The sequence below is a fragment of the Notolepis coatsorum genome, assembly GCF_963971535.1.
Source record: "Notolepis coatsorum genome assembly, chromosome: 2".
In the NCBI taxonomy this organism is placed as follows: Eukaryota; Metazoa; Chordata; class Actinopteri; order Aulopiformes; family Paralepididae; genus Notolepis; species Notolepis coatsorum.
In genome coordinates, this window is record NC_140166.1 from 80,892,270 (window position 1) to 80,916,900 (window position 24,631).

General features: G+C 42.5%; 1 protein-coding gene across 3 annotated transcripts in view; it reads left to right on the plus strand.

Annotated features, from left to right (window-relative positions):
• Positions 1-24,631, plus strand: part of dagla (diacylglycerol lipase, alpha) — a gene marked incomplete at its 3' end in the record, with an annotated part of 148,716 nt that overhangs the window by 114,795 nt on the left and 9,290 nt on the right. For 2 of the 3 annotated variants that reach the window (XM_084307256.1, XM_084307257.1), the window contains 4 exons: positions 5,525-5,593; positions 5,993-6,065; positions 8,885-9,093; positions 11,996-12,122. In XM_084307256.1, the coding sequence (XP_084163382.1) occupies positions 5,525-5,593; positions 5,993-6,065; positions 8,885-9,093; positions 11,996-12,122 (478 nt within the window). Of the gene's footprint in view, positions 1-5,524; positions 5,594-5,992; positions 6,066-8,884; positions 9,094-11,995; positions 12,123-16,056; positions 20,484-24,631 lie in introns of those variants that run through there. The other variant, XM_084307258.1, reaches the window with a different exon arrangement.

The following is a 24,631-nucleotide window of genomic DNA, read 5'->3' on the forward strand; positions in this document are numbered from 1 at the left end:
GAACATAAACTAGCACTGTACGCGGACGACATCATAGTGTATCTTACAGATATATATATTTCACTACCGGAGTTACTCGATGAAATTACAAACTATGGAGTTCTGTCTGGATATAAGCTTAATTTAAATAAAACTGAAGCTATGGAAGTAGGTGACCACTTGGAGAAAGACTTCAAAAAACAGTTTAACTTTAAATGGGACCGAAACAAAGTGAGATATCTGGGAATAACTATACCTAATAACCTAGACCATCTACATCAGTGTAATTATGGAAGTTTGGAGAACTCGGTAAAGGAAGATCTGAATAGGTGGAAAATTGTACCTCTCACTTTATTTGAAAAAATTATTATTAAAATGAACATCTTGCCACGTTTTTTTTCCAAAACATGCCATTATACATAACACCTAAATGGTTCAACGTTTGGGAGGGGCTGCTGAGAACATTTATATGGGATGAAAAGAAACCTAGAGTCAAACTCAAAATCCTGCAACAAAAAAAAGGAGGGGGACTAGCATTACCAAATTTAATTAATTATTATTACGCAGCACAGGTAAAACAGATTCTAATATGGATGAAAAACGAGATGAGACCCAAATGGAAGTCAATTGAGTTGAATCTAGTGGAATCACTCAGCACATTGATCTTCTCCAGATATAAAAAAGCACAGATCAAAATACACAATTACTCTATATATAACACATTTAAAATCTGGAGGGAAATATGTAAAATAAATAAAATTAAGGAACAAGAAATGATCTGCTTAAGACAAATAGCATGGGACCCAGATTTTTCTCCAAACAATATTGACGGTTTTTTTAAGACATGGGAAGCTAAGGGCCTCATACGTTTCTATCAAATGTACAATGAAGGAGTGGATTCTTTTGAAAATGTAGCTAATAAATATGCCTGTCCTAGTAATCACTTTCACCGATACCTGCAAGTAAGAAGCTACTTAAGAGAAAAAGTCCAAATGAAAACTCTTGAAGATCTCCACCCCCTACTGAAATACATGATAAAGACTCAACAAAGCCATAACCTCAAAAACACAACTGGACAAATCTACAAAATGCTTCAAGAAAACAAAATTGAAGATTTAAGCTATATTAAAAATAAATGGGAGAAGGAACTGAAAACAAACATACCAGATAAGGAGTGGAATCAAAGCTTTAAAGATATCTTCCATTACATAAAATCACCCTTTTGGCAGGAGTATGCTTGGAAAATAAATATGAGGTACTTTAGAACACCATCGAGTATGTCCAAATACGCACAAAATGATCCTGGCTGCTGGAGGGAGTGTGGGGAGATGAATGCTGACCATACACATATTTTCTTTACATGTAAAAAAATTCAAATCTACTGGTCAGATATTTTAGACATAATGGAACAGATGTTTGAGGAAGTGGGTATAGAAAAACATGATATGCTCTTAGGAACACGCCCCAAAAACCTACAAAAAGAAGAACTATAAATTTTTTTTATTTTGAGAGCTACAGCACTTAAACAAATTACAAGAGCTTGGAAAAAACTTGAACCCCCGAAAGTAAACAAATGGTTAGAAACTGTAGAGGACATATATAGTATGGAAAAGGTAACCTACAAAATCAATAAGAATGAAAATATGCTGGGAAAAAGATGGGGTCTCTTTAAACTATGGAGGGGTACTAGATGACAGACAGATCAGTCTTTAAGGAAGATTTTAAGTAACATGAAACAGTGATGATCTACTGATCAATTGTTGGGGAACACCCCTTAGGCCTACAGCTATACCTACAATGAAAATTCAAGCCTTTTTACTTATTATTATTATTATTATTATTATTATTATTATTATTATTATTATTACTATTATTATTATTATTATTATTATTATTATTATTATTATTATTATTATTATTATTATTATTATTATTATTATTATTTTATTTAAATACATTTTTAGTTTTTTGGTTGGTTTCCCTTTTTCTATTAATTTCTTATTTGTTTGCTGTTATTATTGTTTGTTGTTTTTCTTGTGTGTGTGTGTGGGGACGGGTAGGGATGGATGTTGGATGTGTGCCGGTCCGGGATCTATGCTGGTGCTCGCCCCTTTGTTTGTGTTTTTGTCTCTTGTTTTTTGTATGGGTGATGGGTAAAAAAAAAAAAAAGTGTCAAGATTTGGAATATGCGTACCGGTATGTACATTTGTGTATGTATGTACGTATGTAAGTATGGACAGGTGCATTTGTGTATGTGTATGTGGGTACTAGGGATGGGTACCTTTCACATTTGAACCGATACGGTACCGGTACCTGTGAATCGATACCGGTACCCAACGGTACCTTTTTTCGGTACTTTAGTCTAAAAAAATTTATTTACCTACCTCAGTCGTGAAAAAAAAATCCTAACTTCAAATAACTACAATTTCGACAGTTTTCGGCTTGCCATTGCTCCAACTGCTTTGTTGTTGAATCAAGTCAAATCCTAGGTAAGCATATATTGTGCGTGTGAACGTTGACATGAAAAGAAAAAAGTTAAAAAAAAGTTAAAAAGCTTTTTTTTTTTTTTTTTTTTTTTTTACTTGAATCGATACTCTGTAGTACCGACGTGTTTCGGTTCGGTACCTCAAAAGAAACGAATTCGGTACCCATCCCTAGTGGGTACACATACTATACCTAAATGTAAAATGATTTTCTTTGACACAATAAAGTATATATAAAAAAAAAAAAAAAATATATATATTATAGGAAGAAGAGTCTGTATTGAGAAGATATTATACGAAGAAGAGTGTCTGTATTGAGAAGATATTATAGGAAGAAGAGTCTGTATTGAGAAGATATTATACGAAGAAGAGTGTCTGTATTGAAGATATTATAGGGAGAAGAGTGTCTGTATTGAGAAGATATTACAGGAAGAAGAGTGTCTGTATTGAAGATATTATAGGGAGAAGAGTGTCTGTATTGAAGATATCATAGGAAGAAGAGTGTCTGTATTGAGAAGATATTATAGGAAGAAGAGTGTCTGTATTGAGAAGATATTATAGGAAGAAGAGTGTCTGTATTGAAGATATTATAGGGAGAAGAGTGTCTGTATTGAGAAGATATTATAGGGAGAAGAGTGTCTGTATTGAAGATATTACAGGGAGAAGAGTGTCTGTATTGAGAAGATATAGGAAGAAGAGTGTCTGTATTGAGAAGATATTATAGGGAGAAGAGTGTCTGTATTGAGAAGATATTATAGGGAGAAGAGTGTCTGTATTGAGAAGATATAGGAAGAAGAGTGTCTGTATTGAAGATATTATAGGGAGAAGAGTGTCTGTATTGAAGATATTACAGGAAGAAGAGTGTCTGTATTGAAGATATTATAGGAAGAAGAGTGTCTGTATTGAGAAGATATAGGAAGAAGAGTGTCTGTATTGAGAAGATATAGGAAGAAGAGTGTCTGTATTGAGAAGATATTATAGGAAGAAGAAAAGTGTCTGTATTGAGAAGATATTATAGGGAGAAGAGTGTCTGTATTGAGAAGATATCATAGGAAGAAGAGTGTCTGTATTGAGAAGATATTATAGGGAGAAGAGTGTCTGTATTGAGAAGATATTATAGGAAGAAGAGTGTCTGTATTGAAGATATTATAGGGAGAAGAGTGTCTGTATTGAGAAGATATTACAGGGAGAAGAGTGTCTGCATTGAGAAGATATTATAGGGAGAAGAGTGTCTGTATTGAAGATATTACAGGGAGAAGAGTGTCTATATTGAGAAGATATTACAGGGAGAAGAGTGTCTGTATTGAGAAGATATCATAGGAAGAAGAGTGTCTGTATTGAGAAGATATTATAGGGAGAAGAGTGTCTGTATTGAGAAGATATCATAGGAAGAAGAGTGTCTGTATTGAGAAGATATTATAGGGAGAAGAGTGTCTGTATTGAGAAGATATTATAGGAAGAAGAGTGTCTGTATTGAAGATATTATAGGGAGAAGAGTGTCTGTATTGAGAAGATATTACAGGGAGAAGAGTGTCTGCATTGAGAAGATATTATAGGGAGAAGAGTGTCTGTATTGAAGATATTACAGGGAGAAGAGTGTCTATATTGAGAAGATATTACAGGGAGAAGAGTGTCTGTATTGAGAAGATATTATAGGAAGAAGAGTGTCTGTATTGAAGATATTACAGGGAGAAGAGTGTCTGTATTGAAGATATTACAGGAAGAAGAGTGTCTGTATTGAAGATATTACAGGAAGAAGAGTGTCTGTATTGAGAAGATATTACAGGGAGAAGAGTGTCTGTATTGAGAAGATATTACAGGGAGAAGAGTGTCTGTATTGAAGATATTACAGGGAGAAGAGTGTTTGTATTGTGAACCACCGCTCCGCTGACTCCGTGATATATTATAGAGCAGTTTGTGGTCAAAGACTCTGTGGCTCAGATCAAAGGAGGCAGTTGCCATGGCCACCAGCGCACAGAAAACAGCCAAGTTAAAAACATTATTGTCTTCCATACAATATTTTATCCTATAAATATGCTATAATACCTGGAGCTCATATTTTAACCTTTTCCTCCCATTTGCACCCACACCCCTCCCTACACCCCTACCCCTAAACCGTGTTCGTATCCTATTCCCTACCCCTAAACCCCTTACCCTAAACCAGGTTCATATCCTATTCCCTACCCCCCTTACCCTAAACCGGGTTCATATCCTATTCCCTACCCCTACACCCCTTACCCTAAACCGGGTTCATATCCTATTCCCTACCCCTACACCCCTTACCCTAAACCGGGTTCATATCCTATTCCCTACCCCTACACCCCTTACCCTAAACCAGGTTCATATCCTATTCCCTACCCCTACACCCCTTACCCTAAACCGGGTTCATATCCTATTCCCTACCCCTACACCCCTTACCCTAAACCGGGTTCATATCCTATTCCCTACCCCTACACCCCTTACCCTAAACCGGGTTTGTATCCTATTCCCTACCCCTTCACCCCTTACCCTAAACCATGTTCGTATCCCACCCCCTCCTGCCCCATCTGACCTTTTTACCCCCCTCGTGATTAACATAGGCGTTTGGCAAACGGGATTGGGTTTCTTCACTGTGCGCTTATCCTTTTCATTAGGGCACGAGTATCTTGTGTTTTATATTATAGATGAATACCTGTGAGTCGGTCTGCTGCTCTTGTGAACAACGGTATCTATGTCATCCGCAGCATTGCGTCTTTCAGAGTACGATGCGGTGGGTGTGTGGACTGCTCAAGGATAGGGTTGAGTGGTCGACAACAACATCCTAAATGTTTTATCCAGACTGGTGCGTCACGGTGGACCGCGATCATGCCCTCACTCACAACAGTGCGTGTTGTGTAGAGATATCCGCTACCTGTTTAAACCTCGTGGATTCAGATCAAGTCTGGCTCCTTTTGAAATGCGAGGCTAAAAAAGTACAACCCCTGTAGTTTGGAGATGGAGGTCACTGTGACGTCACTTACTATTCTCCTCCCCGTGTTACCATTTGATCCATCTCTTGTTCATCCCCCCCCCCCCCCCCCCAGCGAGGACGCCATGGAGTACTCCAAAGAGTTCGTCACCTCTGTGGTGTTAGGAAAAGACCTGGTCCCACGGTACGTCCTGTTCTGTGTGCAGATGCATCTGTACATTTATTGTGGCGTATTTAGTTGCCTCCTGCTATAGTACACATTATCTGCATTATACCCCCTGCTATAGTACACACTATCTGCATTATACCCCCTGCTATAGTACACATTATCTGCATTATACCACCTGCTATAGTACACATTATCTGCATTATACCCCCTGCTATATAGTACACATTATCTGCATTATACCACCTGCTATAGTACACATTATCTGCATTATACCCCCTGCTATAGTACACATTATCTGCATTATACCCCCTGCTATAGTACACACTATCTGCATTATACCCCCTGCTATAGTACACATTATCTGCATTATACCCCCTGCTATAGTACACACTATCTGCTCCTTACCTCTCATAGGATCGGCCTCTCACAGCTGGAGGGTTTTCGACGCCACCTGCTGGAAGTCTTACAGAAGAGCAACAAGCCAAAGGTGAGGCTGTGCTTGACAACAGAAGAGGATTGCAGAGACAGGGCTGTGTGGACCACGTGCCCTAAAGAGCACTGAGCGGAATAAATAAACGGATACAGAGACCCTGTCGACTGGTCTAACTAGCGAGAAACGGAGCCCTTATTAATTTGCTATTTCGGAATAGTATCGTGGAATAGAATACAGTAAAATGCTATATTTGATTGTGTCTATTTGAATGGAAAGTCATTATGGAAAAACAAAAACGGAGTCCATTCACAGATGTCCTTTGGCACCATTAAACACAGTAACACGCCTCCTTCCCTGTGACAGTGGCACCATTAAACACGCCTCTTTCCCTGTGACAGTGGCACCATTACACACAGTAACACGCCTCCTTCCCTGTGACAGTGGCACCATTAAACACGCCACTCCCTGTGACAGTGGCACCATTAAACACGCCTCTCCCTGTGACAGTGGCACCATTAAACACGCCTCTCTCCCTGTGACAGTGTCACCATTAAACACGCCTCTCTCCCTGTGACAGTGGCACCATTACACACAGTAACACGCCTCCTTCCCTGTGACAGTGGCACCATTAAACACGCCTCTCTCCCTGTGACAGTGGCACCATTAAACACGCCTCTCTCCCTGTGACAGTGGCACCATTACACACTCCTCTCTCCCTGTGACAGTGGCACCATTACACACTCCTCTCTCCCTGTGACAGTGGCACCATTACACGCATTAACACATTCAGGGCCATTGGGGCCCGTCTAATCCCACTCTGAGGTCAGCTTTTCATTACAAGTTTTCACTGTGCGTGAGGTTGTTTGTAGAGCTAAATCTATATTGTCATTGTCAATTGACAGTATAAACCTTCCCTTCAATATGCCATAAAGAAATAATTTTTTCATCAATACATTCCTGTTTTATAGCGTCGTGAATATGAACTATATAGCGCAATGGTCTGGGGTAATTCCTGCAAAGCTAGTTATAGGGCGCTAAGCTAATAACGTTAGTAAACTGATCCAGAAACAGGCTATAAGCAGAATCTATGAACTACCTAATGGAAGCAACTCGACACCTTTAGATCTCCTCAGGGGCAGATGGGAGACTGACTTAGGTGAACCATTCGCAGAGGACACATGGGATTTCCTCCTCTTCCATTTGCCTTAAACATGCGGTTATCCAATTTAAAATTGTACACCGACTGCATTGGTCTAAAGACAGGCTCTTTAAAATATATCCCGACATAGACCCTCTATGCGACCGCTGCAGACAGGCTCCAGCCACTCTGCTCCACATGTTCTGGATGTGCCCAAAGTTGCACACCTATTGGCAGACCATCTTTGACACCTTCTCTAAGATATTTGGAAAGGAAGTGGAGCCATCACCATATATTGCATTATTCGGAGTGGCCCCAAAGGACATCCACTTTAGATGGTGGGAATCTAGAATGCTGGCCTTCTGTTCACTTTTGGCAAGAAGGCTGATACTGTTCAAATGGAAGGACCCAGGTTCACCTGTCTATGGCCACTGGATGAGAGAGGTCATGTATCATATTAAACTGGAGAAGATCAGATATACTGTCAGAGGTTGTACCGAAAAATTCCACAATATTTGAGATCCTTTCCTAACTTTCTTTGAGGGTATGGAAGCGGATAATGTGACAGAGGCGATCTGACTGGCCTTCCTGGTCTCTCAGCTTGTTATTGTTTTATTTTTGTTACTATTCCTCTTCACTATCAACAGAATGCAAGAGATATGTGACTGCTGTCTGGTGATTTAAGAGCTAAAAGGAGAAAAACATTGATTGATAAAATACTTTAATGTATCTTGGAAAGATTTTGTCTGGTATAGGGGTGGGGGGAGGGATGGGGGGGGGCCTTATTTTATTTTTCTTTTCTTTTGGCCCATGTGGGACCGCCTGTAAAAACGGAATCTTCAATAAAAAAAACATGTTAAAAAAAAAAGCTAATAACGTTAAATCGATTGGCGTTTCAGCCCTACACAAGCTAGAGTTAAAAATCTAAATGCATATGATCGGTATCATGTTCCACCATGAATGCATGAAAGGGGGGGGGGGGGGGGGGGGCGGGGAAGTCGTGTCTGATTATTGAATACCAATTACGGCATTCGTTATTGCAACATCATACGCTGACCGGGTGGATGGCTATGAGAACAAGGCCCGATCAGACTGAAATTGACGTCAAATCGCTCTTACCTGTGGCCGGTTGGATTCCAAAAAGAATTTCCCAGTTATCTGATCGCCATCTGGTAGATCGATATGTCCATTGGCTGATGCTATATTCCTTTACTGCATACTGAATTCGGCGTCGCAAAAAGGATTCCAGGCGATCGGGTTGAAGCCCTCGCTTAAGGCTAACAGAAAAGCTAACCCGGAATGAAAAAGAAATTACACCCGGTCTGCAACAGGGGAAACTGCATTATCGAGACAGCGCCAATACCAGGATCTGGCCGGTACTGCACTTTCGGAGTCCCGATATGCCGTTTCCAGCCAAAATACAGCTCTGTGACGAGTAGGATATTAAAATGGAATAAAAGCAAAACCGAGTTTACAACGTATATATACACGTGGTTGGCCGCAAAACGGTTAACACACCTCTCTCCCTGTGACAGTGGCACCATTACACACATTAACACGCCTCTCTCCCTGTGACAGTGGCACCATTAAACACGCCTCTCTCTCCCTGTAACAGTGGCACCATTAAACACGCCTCTCTCTCCCTGTAACAGTGGCACCATTAAACACGCCTCTCTCTCCCTGTAACAGTGGCACCATTACACACATTAAACACACCTCTCTCTCCCTGTGACAGTGGAGGATCATTGTGGGCGGCACCAAATGCATCCCCAAGTCGGAGCTTCCTCTGGAGGAGGACGAGCCCCAGGCCCAGCCAGCCGCACCCCCCAGCACACGCCTGTGGCTGCACCCCAGTGACCTCAGCATCGCCCTGTCTGCCTCCACCCCGCTGTACCCCCCCGGCAAGATCATCCACGTGGTGCACAACCACCCGCCAGAGACGTGGTGAGAGGCCTGGAGTAGTGGCCCCCAGATGTTATTGTCAACTGGTCAATTAGAACACACTGTTAACACATAAGCATGGTTATCTGTAGTGCTTTTATGATGCATTAATAACACAACTGTTTTGTTGATCATAAATGAACAGATCTGTACAGATCTTCTATCGTTATATCTTTCTTTTCACTAGTAGCTACTGGACTAAACACAAGCTGGGTTTTTTTTAAACCTGCCCATTCAGTACAAGCCCTTAATACATGGAACTGAACCCTTGCACGGAACAACCATATAAGTCAGTTTTATTTTATTTTTTTATATAATAAATAAACAGCCCATGTACAGCCCATGTATTTGCAGTTGTGGAATCAATCAACACTCTAACTTACCATCTTTAGATAATAAAGTACTCAACCTCTACTGCCTTTAACTATGAATGAACACAACACTATCTTAGATGGTTTGAAAACATTGTTCCTCTGAAAATGCCAAACAGAATTTCGTATAATTGTTCTTCGTCTTGAGGTACTCAATTATACTGGACTATTAGATTTGATTGAAAAAGTAACAACGCATTTCTTTACTTAATTGCATTTTTGTAATTACGTGAGAATTATGTATCCCCAACATAAGCCTTGATATGGATTCATTTGTTCTGCAAGAAAGAACTGTCACAGGACTTAGGCATAGACTTCCTACTTTCCGCTACGCGCCTCCAGCTGTCTCTACTTGCGCGGGTTTTTGAGTTCATTATACAAACTCTGAAAGGGCCTATAGATAAGTATGGAAATAGATGTGTTGTGGTTTGCTGTATAATGTACCGCTACGCGTTGCTCGCATCACATCACATCACAGCCAGGCAAATGAACACAGACTGAGATGAACTTCAGATCTCCCGGGAGACGGTATGTAATGTCAACGTTAACTTACTCAGAAGCAGTTTATATTCCCTAAACATACAATCCGGTCCACTTATTGGTCCAACATTTCCCCCGAAGTTCAACTTCTCAAAATGTTTCTGTTTTCTGGCGACTGACATCTTAAAATGTGCATTATTTTCACTCCAAGTCGCATTCCATTCATCATGGCAGCGCCCGGTAACAGAAAGCTGCACCATTTCAACAACTTTGGTGTAACTGTTTGACAAATAAGTGGCCCGGATTTGATGTTTAGGTAGATAATATAAAATGCTACTGAATAAATAAAATGACGTAACGTAACGTAATGTCGCCCAGCTGTTCATTCCAGTCCATGTTCATTTGCCCGGCTGTGATATGAAGCGAGCACAGCGTAGCGGTACATATACAGCTGTGATATGAAGCGAGCACAGCATAGTGGTACATATACAGCTGTGATATGAAGCGAGCACAGCGTATCGGTACATAATACATATACAGCTGTGATATGAAGCGAGCACAGCATATAGTGGTACATATACAGCTGTGATATGAAGCGAGCACAGCATAGTGGTACATATACAGCTGTGATATGAAGTGAGCACAGCGTAGTGGTACATATACAGCTGTGATATGAAGCGAGCACAGCGTATCGGTACATAATACATATACAGCTGTGATATGAAGTGAGCACAGCGTAGTGGTACATATACAGCTGTGATATGAAGCGAGCACAGCATAGTGGTACATATACAGCTGTGATATGAAGTGAGCACAGTGTAGTGGTACATATACAGCTGTGATATGAAGCGAGCACAGCATAGTGGTACATATACAGCTGTGATATGAAGTGAGCACAGTGTAGTGGTACATATACAGCTGTGATATGAAGTGAGCACAGCGTAGTGGTACATATACAGCTGTGATATGAAGCGAGCACAGCATATCGGTACATAATACAGCCAGGAGCCAGCAAGGTATACCAATGCATTGTAACTGCAATTCATATTTAATGTTACCTAATTGTGCTACGTAGCTGTTGGACTGCCTGTGTTAATGCTCCTCTTAAATGTACTGAAGAATTATAGAGTATTAGCATACACTATATATATATATATATATTAGGGCTGTCCCCGACTAAGGATTTGGATAGTCGACTTTGATTGGCCGAAATTAGCCGATAGTCGACTATTAGTCGACTATGAATTATTATATTTTTTTTGTATCATTCCATTTGGGCTGTGGGGGGTGCTTAATGTCTGAAGGAGTCAACGGAAGGCTTCTTGTCCTCTGCAAAAGCATGCAATTGGTCCACTGATGGATACATCTTGATATCCGTCTAGTCTAGTGTGTTCATTAGATGGGTGAAATCCTCTTTCAGTGCCTCTGTGCCTGTTTTCTTAGACAGTTAGCCTCTGGTATGCGTGCCATTAGCGTTAGCCACGCTTCTAGGCCTCTTTTCTTTTGGAAAGAATGATACTTTTCTTTTGTTTATTAAATAAAAAAATTGAATTGCATTCGACTAAGAGGTTGGCAGTCGACTACGGCTCCTTTCGATCGATTAGTCGACTATTCGACTAATAGGGGTCAGCCCTAATATATATACATATATAGATACTAATATACTATGGGTGGGAATCACCAGAGGCCCCACGCTATTATCACGATACTAGAGTCACAATATTGTAATATAACGACATTGTGATATTATTGCAAAAAAGAAAAATGTAATACCATTTTTTCAACTGTAAATTATGTCCCCAGCTGAATACTTTAACATCTGCAATAAAAATAAATATACATCTGTTTTCTAATAAGATAACGTTTTCACTCTCTTCACCTCATTCCAATAATTTTTATTGCAGTAAAATATAATAAAAATGATTGCTAAATATTGCAATTTATTTTCCCCCTCCACCCCTAATATATACTACTTTTTTTTTCTTTTTAAAATCCCTCTACTCTACCTTTGTCTCTCTCACTCTCTCTCTCTCTCCCTCTCTCCCTCTCTCTAGCTGTGGCCAGGAAGATCCCACCTACTCCGCTCTATGGGGCGACAACAAGGCCTTTGATGAGGTCATCATATCACCGGCCATGCTCAATGAACACATGCCTCACATGGTGATGGAGGGCCTCAACAAGGTCTGTAGATGTGTGTGTGTGTGTGTGTGTGTGTGTGTGTGTGTGTGTGTGTGTGTGGAGGTTGAGTGGTGGTGGTGGAAGGTGGTGAAAATTTGCTTACAACTAACTAGGGGTGTAACGGTACATAAAAACCACGGTTCGGTAGGTACCTCGGTTTTGAAGTCAAGTTTCGGTACGGGTTTTCGGTACAGTGGGGGAAAGTTTGGCTTTCCATGTTCCACTCAGGGGTGATGTAGTGTGCAGTAACTAATTGTACGTGTAGGGCTGTCAATGAATATTATATATTGAAATTAATAATCGACTTGTAAAAATGTTTCAAAATAATAATAATTATATTAGATTGTGAAAAAAACAGCCCCCGGTGGGCGGTCGTTAGTGGTTAACATACCGTTGTATTCATTCGGTACACTACACAGCCGTTCGGTACGGTACGGAACACACTGAAGCGGTTCGGTTCGGTACAGATACGTGTACCTTTACACCCCTACAACTAACCCATCTGTCTTTGTCTCATGCTGCACCAGTCTCTGGTTAAAGGGACTATTTTATGCTGCACCAGTCACTGGTTAAAGGGACTATTCACTTCATGCTGCTGCTGGTTAAAGGGACTATTCACTTTATGCTGCCGCTGGTTAAAGGGACTATTCACTTTATGTTGCACCAGTCGCTGGTTAAAGGGACTATTCACTTTATGCTGCACCAGTCACTGGTTAAAGGGACTATTCACTTTATGTTGCACCAGTCGCTGGTTAAAGGGACTATTCACTTCATGCTGCTGCTGGTTAAAGGGACTATTCACTTTATGCTGCACCAGTCACTGGTTAAAGGGACTATTCACTTTATGCTGCCGCTGGTTAAAGGGACTATTCACTTTATGTTGCACCAGTCGCTGGTTAAAGGGACTATTTTATGCTGCACCAGTCACTGGTTAAAGGGACTATTCACTTCATGCTGCTGCTGGTTAAAGGGACTATTCACTTTATGCTGCACCAGTCTCTGGTTAAAGGGACTATTCACTTTATGCTGCACCAGTCGCTGGTTAAAGGGACTATTCACTTTATGCTGCTGCTGGTTAAAGGGACTATTCACTTTATGCTGCTGCTGGTTAAAGGGACTATTCACTTTATGCTGCACCAGTCTCTGGTTAAAGGGACTATTCACTTTATGCTGCACCAGTCACTGGTTAAAGGGACTATTCACTTTATGCTGCACCAGTCACTGGTTAAAGGGACTATTCACTTTATGCTGCACCAGTCACTGGTTAAAGGGACTATTCACTTTATGCTGCACCAGTCGCTGGTTAAGGGGACTATTCACTTTATGCTGCTGCTGGTTAAAGGGACTATTCACTTTATGCTGCTGCTGGTTAAAGGGACTATTCACTTTATGCTGCTGCTGGTTAAAGGGACTATTCACTTTATGCTGCACCAGTCACTGGTTAAAGGGACTATTCACTTTATGCTGCACCAGTCACTGGTTAAAGGGACTATTCACTTTATGCTGCACCAGTCGCTGGTTAAGGGGACTATTCACTTTATGCTGCCGCTGGTTAAAGGGACTATTCACTTTATGCTGCACCAGTCACTGGTTAAAGGGACTATTCACTTTATGCTGCTGCACCAGTCACTGGTTAAAGGGACTATTCACTTTATGCTGCACCAGTCACTGGTTAAGGGACTATTCACTTTATGCTGCTGCACCAGTCACTGGTTAAAGGGACTATTCACTTTATGCTGCTGCACCAGTCACTGGTTAAAGGGACTATTCACTTTATGCTGCACCAGTCACTGGTTAAAGGGACTATTCACTTTATGCTGCTGCACCAGTCACTGGTTAAAGGGACTATTCACTTTATGCTGCTGCACCAGTCACTGGTTAAAGGGACTATTCACTTTATGCTGCACCAGTCACTGGTTAAAGGGACTATTCACTTTATGCTGCTGCACCAGTCACTGGTTAATGGGACTATTCACTTTATGCTGCTGCACCAGTCGCTGGTTAAAGGGACTATTCACTTTATGCTGCACCAGTCACTGGTTAAAGGGACTATTCACTTTATGCTGCACCAGTCACTGGTTAAAGGGACTATTCACTTTATGCTGCACCAGTCACTGGTTAAGGGGACTATTCACTTTATGCTGCTGCACCAGTCGCTGGTTAAAGGGACTATTCACTTTATGCTGCACCAGTCACTGGTTAAAGGGACTATTCACTTTATGCTGCTGCACCAGTCACTGGTTAAAGGGACTATTCACTTTATGCTGCTGCACTATTCGCTTGTGCTGGGCTTCATGGGCTTCTCAGGTCTATGGACTGAGCTTCGAAAGCAGAGCAACACGTATGTAGATGTGTAGTAAACACAGGTGATGGGACTGATTGGTGTGTAGTAAACAGGTGATGGGATTGATTGGTGTGTAGTAAACAGAGGTGATGGGACTGCTTGGTGTGTAGTAAACAGAGGTGATGGGACTGCTTGGTGTGTAGTAAACAGAGGTGATGGGACTGCTTGGTGTGTAGTAAACAGAGGTGATGGGACTGCTTGGTGTGTAGTAAACAGAGGTGATGGGACTGCTTGGTGTGTAGTAAACATGCGGGTGATGGGACTGATTGGTGTGTAGTAAACAGAGGTGATGGGACTGCTTGGTGTATGGTGTGTAGTAAACAGAGGTGATGGGACTGATTGGTGTGTAGTAAACAGAGGTGATGTGACTGATTGGTTTGTAGTAGACACGTGGGTGATGGGACTGATTGGTGTGTAGTAGACACGCGGGTGATGGGACTGATTGGTGTGTAGTAGACACGCGGGTGATGGGACTGATTGGTGTGTAGTAGACACGCGGGTGATGGGACTGATTGTAGCCCCTTTCGTGACTGCGATGCAAGCCAGGGGCTCGAATACGCAGTCACTTATGGCTCCGTAGTAGCCAGGTTAATTTGCACCACCAAGCACTGCTTAAAAGCTAGCGGTGGGTCCAAAATATATCAGATGTAAATTTCAAAGGTACCCAGCATTCAATTAGGGTTTCACACACACACACGCGGTGGGGTTTGAAAGCTCGGCGTTGCTAATAAACATTTAAAATAATTTTTATAAACTGGTCAACACTGCTCAAAACTGCTGTATTTCCATATTTGGCTGCCTGGTGCGCCTGCGCGGTGATCACAGCGCATGCGCATCATGCACCCAACGCCGGAAATAATGCAGTGTTGACCAGTTTATAAAAATTATTTAAAATGTTTATTAGCAACGCCGAGCTTTCAAACCCCGCTGCGTGTGTGTGTGTGAAACCCTAATTGAGGGTGCTCCAGTAGCACACCATGTACCGTGCTGCGTCGCGGAATACCGTGCTGCGTCACGGACCTGGTTGACTCCGAGTTCGATTCCCGGACTCGCCGTCATTTGCCGAATGTCTTCCCCTGCTCTCTCTCCCGTTTCACCCTGCATCTGTCGGTCATGCTTGACCAGAAAAGCGATAAACGCTAAAAAATGAAGTTTAAAAAAAAAAGAAACCCTAATTGAACGCTGGGTACCTTTTGAAATTTATATCTGATATATTTTGGACCCACCGCTAGCTTTTAAGCAGTGCTTGGTGGTGCAAATTAACCTGGCTACTACGGAGCCATAAGTGACTGCGTATTCGAGCCTCTGGCTTGCATCGCCGTCACGAAAGGGGCTAGGACTGATTGGTGTGTGTAGTAGACACGCGGGTGATGGGACTGATTGGTTTTTCTGATGGAAACACTGGTGTTATAGATTTGCATGTCTCTCTGTGTACTTTGTATACGTCAGGTCTTTCTCGTTGCATCAGTGTTCCTGTATTGGCGTTGTGTCGAGTCAACGTGTCTGTGATGAATGGCCCATCAGGGGCACCTGTTCTGGGACGTGTTGCCTCTCCTCTCGGCTGCCTGTGTGATACGTGTGATGTTTCTGCAGGTGCTGTATCCGTTTTGTCCCTGGTCTGAGTTTGCAGACTGTGAGCCGGTCGAGATGGACGTCGACCAACCAGGCGGTTCTTCTTCCACTGAGCTCATAACCCTCCAGACAGATTTACCTTCTAGCTCTCTCCTCTCTGACACCTCCTCTCTCACACACAGCGACAAGCCTGGCACTCCTTCTCCTCCTCCTCCTCCTCCTCTCTCAAACACTCCCTCTGTCCCGCTAACCGCTCCGGACTCCCCTTCTCTTATTCCAGATGCACGGCCTGCTTCTCCCGTCCCGTTGGACGGCGCTTCTGTCGCTCTGCGAGGCTCTGTGTCTCTCTTGCCTCTTTCCAACGGTCCTTCTGCTCCTCAGTCGGGAGCCCTCTCGGCGGGTGATCCCCTTTGTTCTGATGCCGTATCGTGTGTGCAGACGGACCCGCCCTGCTCTAGCCCTACGGGGGCGGTTTCCACGCCTTCTGCGTGTCCGTCTGACGAATCCACGCGGGTGGGCGGTTTCCCCGTCGACGTAGCTGTGTCAAATACCTCTCTTCAGTCCGATCCAGTCTCCCAAGTGACGGATGGTACCACTACCTCTGACTCCGCCGCAGACCTCATCACTAGTCCCCTGATGATGGAGCTGCCCAGCTCCCCTCTGGACTGCAGTACGCCCCCTAGTGCCAGGGCGAAGCAGCAACACTCTCCGTCCCTCTGCTCCACCCCGTCTAGTCCTGCACACATCTCTTATTACTCATCCCTGTAGCCCCGGTAACGCCTCAGGCACGACCAATAGCGGGTTCCCATCGGTCATGTCCTCAGGCACGACCAATAGCGGGTTCCCATCGGTCATGTCCTCAGGCACGACCAATAGCGGGTTCCCATCGGTCATGTCCTCAGGCACGACCAATAGCGTGTTCCCATCGGTCATTTTCCTCAGGCACGACCAATAGCGGGTTCCCATCGGTCATGTCCTCAGGCACGACCAATAGCGTGTTCCCATTGGTCATTTTCCTCAGGCAAGACCAATAGCGTGTTCCCATCGGTCATGTCCTCAGGCACGACCAATAGCGGGTTCCCATTGGTCATTTTCCTCAGGCAAGACCAATAGCGTGTTCCCATCGGTCATTTTCCTCAGGCAAGACCAATAGCGTGTTCCCATTGGTCATTTTCCTCAGGCAAGACCAATAGCGTGTTCCCATCGGTCATTTTCCTCAGGCACGACCAATAGCGTGTTCCCATCGGTCCAAACGCACCTGCATGCCTTCTTTTTTTTATCCAATGAGTCTTATAGAAGTTATCTGCCCCCTCCCAAGAAAAACCCACCACCAGTATTTTACCACCACGTGTCCGCTGTGACGCTATCCCACATCCATCCCGGTCTCCTCTTTCAATGCACTTTATTCTTCTCGCCTGCCGTGTTGGCTGAGTGACGCAGTGGGCTGGTAGGAAGCAGAGCCACCCGTTCGCTGCAGTGTTGTTAACTTGGCCATAAAAATACAATTTTAGGCAGTAGGTACACACTTATTATTATTATTATAAACTCCAGATTAGCTTCAGTATTTCTTTTTTTATATATGGGAGTGAAGTAGTGGTCTCCTTAAGGTGAGAAAACAATGGTACCAAAGATGATATTCAACCTTATGAGTCACGTGACTGTAGTTAGAAATTGATTTCCACCTGAGCTTTTTTTTTATAATTTAGGTAATTTAGTTAATATCCAAGGACTATCAAAGAACAACCCCGGGAACAGTTCCTGGTTTTCCCTGCGCCTGCCTAGTGTTCCCTTCCTGTTCCCAAAAAACGACAAGGCAGATTCTGGGTTAAGCGCTATAACTGTTCACACTTGTTACTTGTTGCTCTAACTAACACATGCTTTGTTCCCTTGGTTACGGTAAGGCTTCACAGTAACCACATATAACCGCTCTCCTCATTCTTCCTGGTAGGCTTCAGTCAGGGTTCTGAATTAGCAATGTACCGATTTAATTGGGCAGAGATCTGGCATTTTGAGATACTCGCCGTTGGCCGGTGACCGGATCGCACCGACGTGGCCGATTACCAAGAATGTCATTAGATTTATTCCGGCCTTTTTAGTGAGAAAACACAATTCCCCAGTTGGCACTTGTAATGTTAGCAAGCGTAAACCTAGCTATCATCAACTAGCTAAGCTAGCTAGCTAATATAGCTAACTTGAGTTCAGCAATTATTTGTCTCATTTGTCATTATTAAATTGCTGTATTTGATCAGATGCAACAACAACAACAACATTATATCTGCATTGTATCGGCCATCAGCCACACTGCTCTCTGCACATACTATCTGCAGCTGCATTGGCCATTGACAAGTCCAAATCGGTCCACCGCTATTCTGAATTACTCTCCTCCTCTCTTGAATGGGCCTGTGTTCACAGTTCTCTTCTTCTTCTACCACCTGCCAAGCACTCATTCAACACTCCTTTAAGTCATGAGTCCCGTGAAGGAGTGGTCACAAGGTGGTCAGTATCGAGTGCGCTGTTCATCTCTAGTGTTTTCCTGTTGCTTTGTTATCAAGTTGAAACCTCTTACATCCTGACGAATCACTCTCGTCTGACGCGTCACAGAACGCACGCAGGCTAGCTCCATAGGCTCTGAAAGCGGCGCAATGAGAAATAAACTAATAGCTTACCAGGTGAAAATGGTCGTCGGCGAAGTCAATTTGAGTCGCCATGGTGACGCGTCGGTGTCTTGTCTCGTCACGCCGGGGGAGATTCCTGCCGCTGTGATCACATTAAAGTGTGGAAAGACACTATTGTGTGCCCCTCTCTGTACTAACAACAGCAGCAAGGCAACGCTCACGCATGAAGGCTATTCTAATCTTTTAATATAAAAAATCCCCGCCTGATTGCACACTCACACTTGTGTGTTACCAAGGCAACGGGGCTGTTGCCTTGGTAACACACAAACAATCACAGCGCCAGGAATTCATGGCCGGCATGAGAGACAAAGAGACCCATCACATCGCCACGGTAAGTCAAATTGAACTTAATTGACGACTATTTCTGCCAGCAAGCTATTTTGTTTATTTCTCAATGTGCCGCTTTCACACCCAATGGAGAGTTAGCTTGCGTGCGTTCCATGGCTCCGTCAGGCTCTCCGTCTCTCTGCCTCAGGAGGAGTCTTGCTGGGTAGAGTGCTCTGCTCAGTGTGGTCTTGTGTTTTGTGGGTGGATGTCCTATCTGCCACTGGTGATGTGTGCTTGATGATGTCGATGCTGTGGTTGACGGCCAGGGTCATTTGCAGCAACGCAGCCTTTCCTTATCTGTGTCAAGTTCTCTCCTGAGTTCTTCTGGAGTGTAAACACCCATATGCATACTTGTATTATTACCCTCGTTATTTTATTTTTTTTATGTATTTTCATATCGTATATAGAGCTCAGTAGTCTATAGTAGTTAATTTGGTGACGTACGGCTGGTCCCACTTTTCAGGAAAATAATTATATATAATATTATGGGAAGATTTGGGCTATATTTAAAATATGTAATATTTTTTTATATATTCAGACGGTTAATATAAAAAAAACATTGGACTTTTGAAATTATGCCGAACGAATAATCAAACGAGATGACCTCATCATCCGGGCTGCTCACAAGACTGTCTGAAAGAGAATGTAACTTTGGCTCAAAGTCATCTCTAAAGAGTGGCGAGTGCACCAGGGGAGGCTGGGTATCCTAGGTCTCCTGCAACACTAATTATACATTTTTAGTTTGAGTTGCACGCAGTGGTGTGTTATATTATGGCTTTTGTATCGTGGATATGTTAAAGGATAGTCCATATCCTCCGATATCCTCACATATCCTCAGATATCTTCACATATCCTCAGATATCCTCAGATATCCTCAGATATCCTCACATATCCTCAGATATCTTCAGATATCCTCACATATCCTCAGATATCTTCAGATATCCTCACATATCCTCAGATATCTTCAGATATCTTCACATATCCTCAGATCTCCTCACATATCCTCAGATATCTTCACATATCCTCAGATATCCTCACATATCCTCAGATATCTTCACATATCCTCAGATATCTTCACATATCCTCAGATCTCCTCACATATCCTCAGATATCTTCACATATCCTCAGATCTCCTCACATATCCTCAGAGATCCTCATGGAGGGCGACTGGAAAACAGCCCAACAGGAAAACTACTTTCTTCCTGTTGTTCTCCGGGAGCAGCAGCAGAGAAAGGGCCGGAGTCGACTACTGAGCTCTATATTTGTCACACCATACCATATCCGTGCCATTCACGACTGTTAATAACAATGCATGTTATTGTTATTATTATATAACGTCATTCATCTCTGTTATTTACCATTTTGTTACGTTCCATTTCACCAATGTTTTATCGTCTTGTATGTCTGTTAACAACAGCTTCCATTTGTATATACCATTGTGTTTTAACCCTGTTTTTGTATGCATTAAAGATATGTAATTGTGTGTTGATATTGCTCTCTGTTTGTCTGCCATTCAGTCCTATGTTTGTTTGTTTATTTTTAATTTTTTTTGCAGATATGTTTATTTTGCCCCTCTGAAATGACTCTGAATGAATGGCTCACCATTCATTAGGTTTTGCCCCTCTGAAATGACACATTGTGGCTCACCATTCATTAGGTTTTGCCCCTCTGAAATGACACATTGTGGCTCACCATTCATTAGGTTTTGCCCCTCTGAAATGACACATTATGGCTCACCATTCATTAGGTTTTGCCCCTCTTAAATTACACATTATGGCTCACCATTCATTAGGTTTTGCCCCTCTTAAATTATACATTATGGCTCACCATTCATTAGGTTTTGCCCCTCTGAAATGACACATTATGGCTCACCATTCATTAGGTTTTGCCCCTCTTAAATGACACATTATGGCTCACCATTCATTAGGTTTTGCCCCTCTGAAATGACACATTGTGGCTCACCATTCATTAGGTTTTGCCCCTCTGAAATGACACATTGTGGCTCACCATTCATTAGGTTTTGCCCCTCTGAAATGACACATTATGGCTCACCATTCATTAGGTTTTGCCCCTCTTAAATGACACATTATGGCTCACCATTCATTAGGTTTTGCCCCTCTTAAATGACACATTATGGCTCACCATTCATTAGGTTTTGCCCCTCTTAAATGACACATTATGGCTCACCATCATTAGGTTTTACTCCGATCCCACTTGAGCCCCACTGCAAGTGTTTGATTTCAGTCAGATTAAGTGTGAGGCCTCCTTTTCTAATGCACCTGCGTTCATCACAACTACCTTTTCTGTTGATGTTTATGTTTTTTTATATATATATATATATCTATGATCGTTGTTTTAATGTTTTTATACAGTGGATTCAGTGAAACCTCCTTTGGAAACCATTGTAGTCTTTCACAAGGCTTCATCCAGTTGCGTGGTCGGCCCTTTCTGGCTTTGTCTTATTGCTTGCATTCATTGGTAATGAATCTGATGGAAGAGGTGGGTCAGAGCATGGATATCTGTGTACTGTGTTTGCAGCGTTCCCAAACTAATGATGGTAGGTTGATTATACAGTGGTTTTTATCTTCCTTAAGTCAACTCTGCTTTTGAATTCATTATTACCTGTCGACAAAAATATGGTACACACACTCAAAATAAAGCTTATTCCATTTCAAATGTGTTTCAAATTGTAATTCCATTTAAAATGTTTGATCTTCCACACTATAAAAATGTTACATGGAATAAGCCTATGAGTAAGCCTGAACAATATTGGGGAAAATGTATATTGCAATATACACCATTTTTCTCGCTAGAATTTTTGTTGCAATTGTTATTCAATGTGTTTGTGTTCTGTGAGTGGTTCTCTATACTAGTCTCCATTGGTGGTGGTGTGATCAGCCATTCCTGCCAAATACTCAAATATATACAATATAATGATGTATGTCAAATGTGGAAGAGAAGAGCCAGTGTAGGCAAGGCAAGTGGTGGAGGTGGAACTCTGGGATCTGCAGTTTGAAAACACAGACGTTACCACCATTCACCACAGGGGGCGCCATGTCCACCAAACTGATGTTCTTCAGGATTAACAATTTAAAGAATTCAAAGCGGAATGTGTACAGGCATGACCAGTGGCATTGAGCTTAGAGGGAAACCAATGATAAGTGTAAATGTTATTTGTCAGACCAGGCTACCCCCCCCCCACCTCTGACCACAAGTCACTACACTTACTGGAGTGTGTGTGTGACCATAGCTAGCATGGCTTTTTAGAAGGAAAACCATTCAAAACGTGCCACTGCTGCAATGGAGAATAAAGGCGTTTCCACAGGGCTTAGACTGTGTCGCCCACAAACACATGGTTTTACGTTGTAAAAATTAACAGTTTTGTCAAAAGTCTTGTAATCCAGCCTCTCCTCGTCTGGCTGCAGTTTTGCTCGATGCCTCCCCTTGCGTACAAATGGACTGCGTACAAAACGACAATTTCATCGTGTTGGTACACCAGGGTTCGCACAAGGTCCTTGGAGTGCTTAAAGTGCTTTATTTAAAAAAATAATTAATAATTTTAATTATCTTTCCCCCCCTTCTTTTTCCGTTTTTTCTCCCATCCCAATGTTAGTCGTTATGCCAATTCCCAATCCCCTTCCTGGTCGTTGCGCTCTCTACCCCCTACCGTCGGTCCGGGAGGGCGGAGACTATCACATGCTTCCTCCGACACAGCCCACCACTTCTTTTCACCTGGCAGTGCGGACTCTCCCTGGGAGAGTGTAACGTGTGGAAGGTCTCCTAGATCCTTTTCCTTGCTGTGCAGGCGCCCCGACCGAACTGTAGGAGTCGCTGTTTACAACGACCAGGTATTCCTTGGAAACAGCCAATTCTTTTTTATTTACATTTTTAACAAGGTGCTTAAAAAGTCCTTGAAATTCAAATCAACCATTCGCATTGAAATGTTTGTTCATCCATGATAAAACATTTCTGAATCAAGACATTTTATTTCTTTATTTAAAGTGTAACCAATTGTCGGAAATTGGTTTTAAGCCATACATATTGGATCAGATTTATCTTTTTTCTTTTAATAAAAAACAGCATTTAAAGGTGAATTGTATCCTTTTAACTTTTCAAATGAAAAATAGTGCTTAGGAAAGTACTTGAAAGTCCTTGAATTTCATTTTGCAATGTCTGTGGGAACCATGGTACACTACACTGACCCTCTGGCGGCACTGTCGAGCGTAACGACAGTTGGATGAGGAGAGGCTGAATGTAAAAGTACATTTTTGACTCAACTTTATGGAAATGTATTATTTTCTACCTCAGTTGCTGTGTATAGTGTTTAAAGTTTCAAGTTATTTTATTTGTCAAATACACAGCAATACAGGGGCATTGCAGGCGATGACATTTTTGTGTCTCGAGCTCAGACTCAATGCACAATTAACACTTTGGTCGCCAGGCTTATATTCTTAATAAACCATCCCACGCCAGCTCTATTTGTCTATGGAGAAGTTCCCCTTCTTTGCAGGGCTATAACTTTTTAAATTGTATTGCTAATTTGAAATTACTATGGCCCATTCAACATCAAGTATCTATTGTTCAGGGTGTAGCAACGTTATACTTTTTCATTCACATATTCATACTAAAATATGGTCTAAAGTATAAGTATGTTTTTATCGTTTTCTGCAGCTTTCTCCAGAACGTGATTTATAGCTCTAAATGCATTATATTGATGATTGTATACAGTTTGATAGCAATCTGCGCAAGATAAAAAATGTCAAATGGACGTGCTTCTAGAAGTTACTACTTATCATCTGATGTCGACCGGATGGGGGGGGGGTCGTTTATAATTCCGTGGCCAACGTTAGATGATTCATCTAGTGTGGGTGATATGATCATCAGAGCAGTTTATATCGAACACGTTAAAAAATAACGCTGAATCTTACCCCAGTCTCCTCGGGCTGTTGGGCGATGAGCGTGGAGCAGAAATATTCCTATTATGGGATGTAGAAATATGCGATCCATCTCCAGGTTGTATAATAGTATATACGTCCAAATCATGTTTTTTATCAAGTTATTGGTAACGGATTGCTATCCATTGCGTCTAGCTCGAGTCCTGGGACTATTAGCGAGTGATCGGACCGAATTGGAATGAGCACCAGCTTCCATTTCCTGTTTCCTGTCTGGGCGATCCGCCGATCGGCCACCAGATGGCGCTCTTGAACCGTTGGAGAGTTGAGAGGGGATCAACAGTAGATCTCAAGTCTCCGGGGGAGAAATATGATTGCGATCACAGATTTTTGAAATATTGATATCAAAGACGTGGTACGGCGTCTTTGGCAGAATGAGCATGGCGAGGAATGACGTGGTAAGGCGTTTTTGGCGACCATAGTGTTAAGAAAGAACGATGAATACAAGAATGTTAACAATAGGGCGGCTGGGTGGCGCAGCGGTCTAAGCGCTCGTCACCAACGCGAGAGACACCGGTATCGAATCCGGCTGTCACCGTTGCCTCCGGCTTGGGCCGGCCATCATACTGACTCAATTGGCAGAGTTAGCGGGTGGAAGTCGATGGGTGGTAATCTGGTCGTTGTAAACAGCAACTCCTACAG